The sequence below is a fragment of the Sinohyriopsis cumingii genome, chromosome 3, assembly GCF_028554795.1.
Source record: "Sinohyriopsis cumingii isolate HCF-2022 chromosome 3, ASM2855479v2, whole genome shotgun sequence".
In the NCBI taxonomy this organism is placed as follows: Eukaryota; Metazoa; Mollusca; class Bivalvia; order Unionida; family Unionidae; genus Sinohyriopsis; species Sinohyriopsis cumingii.
The window spans coordinates 137,263,576-137,275,737 of NC_142963.1; the positions used below are offsets into that span (position 1 = coordinate 137,263,576).

Consider the following 12,162-nt stretch of genomic DNA (forward strand, 5'->3'; position numbering starts at 1 on the left):
CTCTGTTACCCGCAAGAGTCCACAAAAGTAGAAGGGATTTTCCTCCCCAAAATCATGCCAGACAGAGAAACCCTATTCCAAACCCTTCTGTTTTTTTGGCAAAGGCCCAGTTACCAACCAAGAGCCATCAGTTACAAGACCTCTGCATTCTGGTTTGAGAGTTTTTCTAGTTGTCATCAACACTTCCACATTTGAGTATGCCACATTCCAGACAGACTCAGTGTCCTTAGATACTCAATGAACCAACAGAATCGGCTGATCCACACCAAATTTATCCCTTGGTATTCATTCACTGCTGGAGTTGACCTTTTGTAGACTTCTTTGCAATGAAGTTGAATGCCAAGTTCCCAACCTTTATCTCATCAGTGCCAGAAAGCCTGGGCAGGCAACTAATGTCCTTTCACTGAAATAAAACAGACTCAGTGCCTTTCCACCTACCCCTCAGATTTCCAAAATCATATGGAAAGGAAAAGAATCAAATGGCTGACTAATCCTGTTTGCTTCCCTCAAGTGGGACAAATCATGGATCAACAACCTTGAGGATTTTCCCATATAACAGCTGCCTACTCACCTGCTGAAACATCCATGCCTGCAGGTTTTCCAGACAAATCCAGAGATGTTGAATCCACATGCCAGGCTCATATCAAACAATCCCTCACAAAATACATTTCTTCAAACAACTGTTCAGGCAAGAAGGCCTACCGGTTTTATGAGGTGAGATGGAGATTCCCAGTGGTGTGAGCAGAGACACACACCTCCCTTTAAAGCCTTGATACCACATATTGCTAACTTCCTCCTCTGACTTTTTGAAGATAAGAAGTTAGCTCTGATTACATTCAAAGGTTACTGTTCTACGATTTCTGACATTTTGCCATCACCGACGGGATGACATGGGCTAAAATGAAGATCTCTCCATACTATAGCTAATTTAGACTTCTCTTGGCTCAAAACATTGTTCCTTTGCCTGAAATGGAACCTAATGTAGGTTTTGGCATGGCTGAACAAGTCACCCTTCAAGACCAGCTGTTTTGTTACTCTAGCCACAGCATACAGAATTAGTGACATTTATGACTTGTCAGTTGCACATTCATCTGCAGTTCCAACACAATGGTTTGATTTCTCTCATTACATCCCCTACTGTCATTGCTAGAGTAATCCCCCTGTGCTCAAAGGAAATTAGTGTTTTGTCCTGAAGTCTTTTTTGGACTCTTCATCCCAGTGTATCTCAAGGACCCCATCAGGTTATTGAGTGGTGCCTGAAGTGGACTGGTCCAATCAGAAGATAGAGATACTACTCAAAACAGGGAGTGATGATATTTCCAATCAGGGTCTCTCATTGTGGATGTATGCTTGTACTACAGGGTACTTACCCAAAAAAAGATCTTGTTGTTGTTGTTGTGGGGTTTAATGTCATTTTTCAGTACACGATAGGCTATGCATGGCGGCCAGTATTAATGGTGGAGTAAGAACCCTGGAAAACCCTGGGAAGAACCACCGACCCACGAGAAGCTACTGGCAAGCTTTCTCACATACCCACATTGGCCGAATCCTAGATTTGATCCCATGCAGACAGAGGTGAGATGGCAGTGATTCATAATGGAGAGTGCTTAATAGACCACTCGGTCACTCGGGCCCCCCAAAAAGGATGAATTTCTTTTGTGTATTGTGCCACAAGGTTAGGAGAGTCACCACCAGCAAAGCACTCAAATACAGCTGTTACCTAGCTGACACTATTCAAGCCATGGGACAGAGGTCAGAAACTACAATCTCCAACTGCTGCTGCTGAGACCTTTCAGACCTCAACCTGACCGTGTGGGACCATCTGCCACTGAGACCTTTCACCTCAACCTGACCGTGTGGATCTATTTCAGTACCACAGCAGATAAGTTATCTAATCCCAGATCATTTAGTATGATTACGCAGGTTATTCTACTTTTACTAGATTTGTTAGATCTGATGTTTTTTTTTTCTCACTACTATGTACATTAATTAACAATGAGATAACCCTAGTTTGTGTCTCACTCAAAACTGAAATACATTAGGAGACTGGAAGAGTTCAAGGATGAGGTGCTGAAGGTCCTTCTACCTATTCTCCTAATGTATTGTTATGTATATTTAAATTAGTTGTTTGTTAGTTTTAATTGTTTTAAATTCCATTACATGTTATTGTAATGTAATGTTGTTTACTGGACTTGATTTTTTTTTTCTCAGAATTAACTTCAGTTCTCTTTGACTTGATTGATTTTTTTTTTTATTTCATTGATGTAAATAGTCCTAATAATAGAAACATTGTATCTGGTTGCTGACCTTTAAAAAAAATGTTGTTTACCAAAACTGTCACTGATTTTATTTTTTTAATTCTTTCTCATAGTAAGAATCAGTAAGTTGGGTCAAGATCATACCTGGACTATCTGATGTGAGGCACATGTTCGTTCGTAAACAAACTTATATTTTCTCCAGAAGCATGAACTCTTGACCCCCATCCGGGAATCTGTTTTGCATTTTATTTAGTCTTATTACTGATGTTATGATAAGAATTCTATCAGTCATGCTTTATAACACTTCAGAAGTCAAGTTGTTCTATGTTGTGTCCAGTTTGGGGATGAATTTTTATTTTCTTCAAATTATTGATTTCAAGTGATTGTTTTCCTGGGAAATACAAAAGTTCTCTAAATTAATTCTTGGACAAAGACATTTACCAGAATTTATACGGAACTCAAAAAATGGAATAATATTTTCTGTGATTCAACAAGAGACTGTTGATACATCAGTACAACACTGACTGTAGCATAAGTCATACCTTCCATCTTGGATTTTCATTGGGATTTGAACTGTGATTCATTTATAAGTTTTCATTGATAGGACTTATCTTTTAATTATTGGATTACAATTTGGATTTAATTCGCAATACTGTAAGTTCTTTTTTCTTATGTTTTTTACTTTGTAGTCTAGGGAAATAAATTATTTGTTAAATTTTAGAAAGCTTGTTGACTTCACTCTTTTCTGTTACTTATTTTAAGATCATAGACTTGTAACATTATTATGATCTGTTTGAAGAAGAAACAAATTTTTGAAACAAAATGTTTCTTCATAATACTTGCCCAGCCCCAATATAGTCACAACTTCCCAAACTCTTCACTCAGTTACATCCCCGGAAGAAAGTGCACATTTGTTCCAGTAACATCTAATAATTTATGGCACCATTGTCATTTATCCTTGTCTCAGCTAGCAAACACTTAATGCTTTTTTACTTCTGAAAGAAATGATAAACATCTTGAAGAGCAGGATTTGTGATATAGTGACTGTACTGGTATGATTATGTAAGTATTATTGAATACAAAAATTTTTACTGCGAAATTTGGATTGTATAATTTTGTTTTATGCAAGGAAAAGTATAAACATCAATCCATAATTGCTTTTTATTATATGGCATGACTAAGACTTCTAGAAAAGTAACATAATTAGAAAAAGTAACATAATTAGAAAAAGTAACATAATTAGAAAAAGTAACATAATTTGTTTCAAAAACTGTACATAATGCCCACTTTCATTCAAAATGATGTCACATTATTTTCGGTGTAATGCTACAATATATTAAATATTTGGTTTGTCTTCTTTAATAAAATTGAATAGAACTTAAATATACAATGCAACCATTGAATAGAACTTGAATATACAATGCAACCATTGAATAGAACTTAAATATACAATGCAACCATTGAATAGAACTTGAATATGCAATGCAACCATTGAATAGAACTTAAATATACAATGCAACTATTGAATAGAACTTGAATATACAATGCAACCATTGAACAGAACTTGAATATACAATGCAACCATTGAATAGAACTTGAATATGCAATGCAACCATTGAATAGAACTTGAATATACAATGCAACCATTGAACAGAACTTGAATATACAATGCAACCATTGAATAGAACTTGAATATACAATGCAACCATTGAATAGAACTTGAATATACAATGCAACCATTGAATAGAACTTGAATATACAATGCAACCACTGAATAGAACTTGAATATACAATGCAACCATTGAATAGAACTTGAATATACAATGCAACCATTGAATAGAACTTGAATATGCAATGCAACCACTGAATAGAACTTGAATATACAATGCAACCATTGAATAGAATTTAAATATACAATGCAACCATTGAATAGAACTTGAATATACAATGCAACCATTGAATAGAATTTAAATATACAATGCAACCATTGAATAGAACTTGAATATACAATGCAACCATTGAATAGAATTTAAATATACAATGCAACCATTGAATAGAACTTGAATATACAATGCAACCATTGAATAGAATTTAAATATACAATGCAACCATTGAATAGAACTTGAATATACAATGCAACCATTGAATAGAATTTAAATATGCAATGCAACCATTGAATAGAATTTAAATATACAATGCAACCATTGAATAGAACTTGAATATACAATGCAACCATTGAATAGAATTTAAATATACAATGCAACCATTGAATAGAATTTAAATATACAATGCAACCATTGAATAGAACTTGAATATACAATGCAACCATTGAATAGAATTTAAATATACAATGCAACCATTGAATAGAATTTAAATATACAATGCAACCATTGAATAGAACTTGAATATACAATGCAACCATTGAATAGAACTTGAATATACAATGCAACCATTGAATAGAACTTAAATATACAATGCAACCAATCTTTAGGCAAATGCCTAAGGGAGATGGGAAAATTTTGCTTTGTAAGGGAGAAGGGAGAATTTTGCTGTGTAAAGGAGATGGGAGAATTTCGCTGTGTAAGGGAGATGGGAGAATTTTGCTGTGTAAAGAAGGTAGCTGCTTAACAGAGATGAATCAGAATCTGAAAAATTACAATTGGGAAAATCGGATACTGGATGGATATGTTTCTGAAGGAGATGGTCATTAAGGGAAGTTTGGCTTTATATTAAATAGGAATTTTATCATTCCCTTTCTATTTCAGGTCCTGTAAGGTACTTGTATATGTAATTAAAGATGAGAGTACCTCTACTATCAGTAATCTCAGTGTTGCAAAGCCATTCCTGACCTCAGATGAAGCTTACAACATTGCTGCTAAAGACTCTGTGGGTACACCGGCCAATGATATTGTTGGTAAGTTGACAGTTCCTGGAATGAAAAACTATTTGGACTTAGAGTGCCTTATTTCTACATACATTACAAGTATATGTATGGTCATCAGAAAGGAAAATCAATTTGGACTTATAGTGCCCTATTTCTACATACATTACAGTATATGTATGGTCATCAGAAAGGAAAATCTATTTAAGGTGCCCTATTCCTTCCTACATTACAAGCAATTTTATATCTGCATCATTTTCAATATTCGGTTTTGTTTTGTTGTATGATTGTTAAATACATGTAACTTTAGGAACATCGTTTCCAATACATTGAGCTCTGATGGTTATTGCCATTCCTGTAATACATTCCATCCCAATGATTATTGCTATTCCTGTAATACACTCAGGCCTGATGATTATTGCTATTCCTGTAATACATTCAGGCCTGATGATTATTGCCATTCCTGTAATACACTCAGGCCTGATGATTATTGCCATTCCTGTACTACATTCCATCCCAATGAGTATTGCTATTCTTGTAATACATTCAGGCCTGATGATTATTGCCATTCCTGTAATACACTCAGGCCTGATGATTATTGCCATTCCTGTAATACATTCAAGCCTGATGATTATTGCTATTCCTGTAATACACTCAGGCCTGATGATTATTGCCATTCCTGTACTACATTCCATCCCAATGAGTATTGCCATTCTTGTAATACATTCAGGCAAGATGATTATTGCTATTCCTGTAATACACTCAGGCCTGATGATTATTGCCATTCCTGTAATACACTCAGGCCTGATGATTATTGCTATTCCTGTAATACACTCAGGCCTGATGATTATTGCTATTCCTGTAATATGTTCAAGCCTGATGATTATTGCCACTCCTGTAATACATTCAAGCCTGACGATTATTGCTATTCCTGTAATACATTCAAGCATGATGATTATTGCTATTCCTGTAATACATTCAAGCCTGATGATTATTGCCATTCCTGTAATACATTCAGGCCTGATGATTATTGCTATTCCTGTAATATGTTCAAGCCTGATGATTATTGCTGTTCCTGTAATACATTCAAGCCTGATGATTATTGCCATTCCTGTAATACATTCAGACAAGATGATTATTGCCATTCCTGTAATACATTCAGGCAAGATGATTATTGCTATTCCTTTAATACACACAGGCATGGTGATTATTGATATTCATATAAAACACACAGGCCTGACGATTACTGCTACTCCCATATTACATTTGGGCCTGATGACAATTGCTATCTCTGTAATACATTCAGGCCTGAGGATTGCTGGTATTCTTGTAATACATTTAGGCCTGATGTTTATTGCAATTTCTGTACTATATTTAGGTCTGATGCTAGTTCTTTAGTATCGCTATTCTTCTAATACATACTACCCTGATGATTATTGATATTTCTCTGATGCATTAAGAACTGATTATTACTGTTTTCCTTATAGTTAGGTCTGATGATTGCTGCTCTTCCTGTAATACAGTCAGGCCTGATGATTTTTGTTATTCCTGTAATACAGTCAGGCCTGATGATTATTGTTATTCCTGTAATACATTCAGGTCTGATGATTATTGTTATTCCTGTAATACATTCAGGCCTGGTGATTATTGCTATTCCTGTTATAAATTCAGGCCTGATCATTATTGCTATCCCTGTATTACACAGGCCTGATGATTATTGTTATTCTTTCATACATCCAGGCTTGATAATTATTGCTATTCCTGTAATACATTCAAGTCTGATGATCATTGCTATTCCTGTAATACATTCAGGCAAGATGATTATTGCTATTCCTGTAATGCATTCAAGCATGATGATTATTGCTATTCCTGTAATATGTTCAAGCCTGATGATTATTGCCATTCCTGTAATACATTCAAGGCTGATGATTATTGCCATTCCTGTAATAAATTCAAGGCTGATGATTATTGCTATTCCTGTAATGCATTCAAGCCTGATGATTATTTCTATTTCTGTAATACAGTGAGGCCTGATAATTGATTTCTGTTGCTGTCATACATTCAGACCTGATGATTATTGCTGTTGTAATACATTGAAGCCTGCATCTGCCAGCAATTAACACAGATTTTAATCTGCCATAGCACTATATATAATGTTATTATAATAGTATTACTATTTATGATAAATATAATATAATATAATATAATATAATATAATATAATATAATATAATATAATATAATATAATATAATATAATATAATATAATACTATGTATAATTATAGTTTCACAGTGTAACTGGACTGAGCCAATGAGAATAAATGAATATATAATTTATTATATTATTTTAACATTATATAAATAGATGATATCAACATTATTTTAGAAGATATAAAGAAATATTTCGTGAGTGAAGTGGAAACATTTTATTGACATGCTTCCACTTTCACATTAATTTATAACATGGGCATGCAAAACATCAATTTCATGAATAAATTGTTTTGGAATGTCAAATTCTCTTGCCACAGTATTCAGTAATATTGTGATATAGCCTTTACAGCATGGCTTAGTGATCTTCCATGGATATAGGTATGGTTAGGTACAGTTAGGTACACAGATACAGTACATAGGTATAGTTAGGTACACAGTTACAGTACATAGGTACAGTCAGGTACACAGATACAGTACATAGGTACAGTTAGGTACACAGATACAGTACATAGGTACAGTTAGCTACATAGGTGCAGTTAGGTACACAGATACAGTACATAGGTACAGTTAGCTACATAGGTACAGTTAGATACACAGATACAGTACATAGGTACAGTTAGCTACATAGGTACAGTTAGGTACACAGATACAGTACATAGGTACAGTTAGCTATATAGGTACAGTTAGGTACACAGATACAGTACAAAGGTACAGTTTTTTCAGCCATGCGACAGAGAAATCTACTTATTTTGCTAACTTTACTTTTCTTGTCTCAGTCTAGTCATTTCAGACCAGTTGTCTCAGACAAGGTGTCCACGCGCTCAGGACTACTTTTTAAAAAGAAACTGTTGTTGTCTTTTGCTGTGCCTGACGTAGTTTTGTACTAAAATCAAACAACAACAACAACAGCAATAAACATATCAAAAACATAGTAACTTAAGTTAAATCCATGCTTGAAAATACACGATACAAAAACATTTTGAGAGAGACAAAGACAAATGCATATGATGTCGAGCTTTTTGGTATTATGCTTGTTCGTTCCACACAGCATGGTCAATTTTATCCTATATGCAGTCCTAGCTCATTACAATTTTAAATCAGCGTCATTAACTGTAGCTAAAGCTACCTAACTAATTTTAAATAATTCATGTGAAACAAAGTATATACTGTTAGCTACATTTAATGACGCTGACCTGAAAATGACAGCTACAGATAGGATAAAATTCTCAGTGCTGTGTGAAATGAACAATATAATATAAAACAATGCCCCATGCATGTAGACTATAGACCTATACACTTCATAGCCTCCCAACTCTCTTAACAACTACGGAAAACTTAGTAACAGCCAGAAAGTGTTATATAAAACATGCTTTTTACTAATTTTATTAAGCATCTCCATTGTGTCCCAGTTGAATCAAAAATATACCTACAATATTTAATGACAAATAATACACTTACCAGCCAGAAGGAATAATTTTTCCGTCAGCGCATAATTCCATAAGCCAATTTCACTGTAGCACTTGCCATGTTTCCAGGACAGAAAAATAAATCTTCAAAGAATCCGTGAACTTCAAAGTTTAGCACATGGTTATCCGCTAGAGTCCATTTTTGGAGGGTCTATTATACACAAAGGTAATTTTACAATCAATATTAAGGACAACACAAGTATGTCACACACAGTTTCACCTCCTCCAAAGAAAAGAATAGTTATAAACTATAGTGACACAGATCTCTAATTATCCATGAATAATCTAAAGAAAGATGTTACTCTTCGTTACAGCTTGTACTAAGTATAACTACAGTAGAGCTGAGTAGCCAGTATCGTTTTATTATTTACAATATAACTTTTCAAAATTGGAACTGATGAAAATAAAAGTTTCTTGTAATAAATATTAATTATTTATTGTCAATTTCATATAACATCCATATATTAAATGTGGTAATACCTCATTATTATGTGATGTTTAATGTTGTTATTTTTCTTTGCTCACTCGTATAAACTGTGTACTTCAAACACAACGGTCACACCACAGCCCTCATTAACATATTTATATTAATGCGCCACATGTAAACATTGGACATGAACACTAGTGCGGAATTCTTTTTACTTTAAAGGAAAATATTGGGTGAGAAAAATAATCTACATTGGAGTTTGGACCGAGACAAGGAAATCCCAGTAGCGGGTTTATATTGTATGTCTCCCCACTCGGGCAAGCCTCACTGGGAGTAAAATAATATAAACCCTTGACTGGGATTTTCTTGTCTCGGCCCAAACCCCAGCATAGATTCTAAATATCTATATAGGTACAGTTAGGCACACATATACAGTTGGGTACATTGGTACAGTTAGGTACATAGTACAGTTAGGTACATAGTACAGTTAGGTATATAGTATTGAGTTAGATACATAAGTACAGTTAGGTACATGGTACAATTTGATACATTAGTTCAGTTTGGCATAGGCTTACCTAATTTCTTGTCTAAAGTCATCACATTTACACTGTGACACACATATATTATCACTGCACTCAGTCCAATTAAACTGTGACACACTCATATTCTCAATGGGCTCCATCCAGTTATCACTGGATATCAATATTCAGTCCACTTCTCCATCCAGTTATCACTGGATATCAATATTCAGTCCACTTCTCCATATCCTTGTTCAAGGTTACACTTCTTTTGTGTTGGTGAGTTCATAGCGTCCACTGTGAGACATTGTGCAACTTCGTAACAATTCATACCCGCTGAATTACTAACAAACAATTCACAACTTATGCAGCAGTGAATGGGGTGCACATGCAAATAAAGAAAATTAAATAGGTCTTAATATGTATTTAAAATTATTAAATAAAGAAAAGTAAATATAAAATTATCAAGATTCAGTTGATTAAGAAAGAAAATGAAGAACAAAATGTTAAAATGAAATTGCTAAGTTACCATGATGTAAAAATCTAAAAGTTTTCAAGACATAAAAAGTTGTTGTTGTTGTTGATGTAGGATTTAACGCCATTCTTCAGCACATGATAGGCTATATATGGCGGCCAGTATTAATGGTGGAGGAAGAATCTGGGACATCCCAGGAAAGAACCACCAACCGTCGAGAAGCTACTGGCAAGCTTTCTCACATACCCACATTGGCCGAATCTGAGACTCGAACCCATGCAGACAGAGGTGAGATGGCAGTGATCCGTAATGGAGAGTGCTTTGGACCACTTGACCAGTGGCCTGGTGGTTAGACTGTTTGTCTCCGATGTGGGAGGTCATGGGTTTGAACCCTGGCTAAGTCATAACAAAGACTTCTAAAAAATGGTACTAACAGATGCCTCGCTTGGCGCTCAGCATTAAGAGGTGAGTGTTAGGACTGGTCAGCCTGGTCTCAGGATAATGTGACTGGATGGGACATCATGCTACATGTCTGTGGCATGATGCCCCAGTATTAGACATCACTATACACTGGCTGCCATGTATAGCCTGTCGTCTGCTAAAAAATGGCGTTATGGTAAACTCATCATGTTCTTTATTAATAATTACTTTATCAAGTAAACATTAGGAACATTCTGGAAGGTTATTTTCCATTAGGTTAACTGTGACCTGAGGACAAGTAGAGAACTATATAATCTTATTACTGGAAATATTATATATTCATGCTTTAAGATCTGAGTAGAATCAGTTGTATTATTGTTGTGTCCAGTAGTTCTTTTGGGCTGGAATTTATTTATTCAAATTATTTATTCACTTGAATTCTTGGAAATATAGACTTGAATTTATAGTAAAATTTCAAATAAGGGTTAATTATTTGATTGTTTTATTGTGATCCAAGAAAAAACTTTTGGCACATCATCATTATATGGGCCAATACAGGCACATCAACACTATAGCATTGGATTTAATTTAAATTTCCTCTAAAGTTTATTTCGAACTTTACTCATTTGGACTTGTGTCTGTAATTCTATGATTATTTAGGATTAAATTTGCAAAATACTGTAAGCTCCTTTATGCATTTTCACTTTGTATTCTAGAGAAATAAATTATCTATTGAATTTTAAAAAGCTTGTTGCTTCTCGCTCATTTCTATTATTTATTTTAGAGGGGCCCAGTAGCTTCTCATGGGTCGGTGGTTCTTTCTGGGGTTTTCCCTGATTATTCCTGCACCATTAATACTGGCCGCCATGTATAGCCTGTCGTGTGCTGAAAAATGGCGGTAAACCCTACAACAACAACAACATTATTTATTTTAGACCATTGATTTATAATATTATATATGTTTGTTTTAATTCACAACTTTTAATAATTGGAATTTCCACAAATTTCTCAGTTCATGATCAGTGCTGACAATTGCAAGCAAAAGATGTGGTCAAGCCATCATTAAATGACATTTTCTCTAATTGAGAACTGTACATTTATTACACATTTGGAAAAAAAGGTGTCCAAAAACATTATAATAAAATATAATATAATGTAATATAATACAATGTAATCTAATCTAATCTAATCTATTCTAATATAATGTAATATATTATTATTGTTATTGTTATTGATGTTTGCTTGAAATCCTCAGAAGAACAACATAGACACTGAACTTCTGGGGCATTATGTGGTTGCCTGTCTGGGTCTATTCTATAAAGAGTTTGTTGTGTGTGTAAACATGGGTTGGTACAGTAGCTATTAGGGTGTGTGTGTGTGTGTGTGTGTGTGTGTTATTACAGTACTATTAGTTGAATTTGTATACATGGGTTGGTACAGTAGCTGTTAGGGTGTGTGTGTGTGTGTGTGTGTTATTACAGTACTATTAGTTGAATTTGTATACAT

General features: G+C 34.4%; 1 protein-coding gene across 1 annotated transcript in view; it reads left to right on the forward strand.

Annotated features, from left to right (window-relative positions):
- The window catches only part of LOC149803935 (protocadherin Fat 4-like), an 84,627-nt gene that overhangs the window by 55,861 nt on the left and 16,604 nt on the right, over nucleotides 1–12,162 (forward strand). Inside the window, exon 8 of the mRNA XM_089953746.1 lies at nucleotides 5,024–5,172. Within this exon, the coding sequence (XP_089809872.1) occupies nucleotides 5,024–5,172 (149 nt within the window). The remainder of the gene's footprint in view (nucleotides 1–5,023; nucleotides 5,173–12,162) is intronic.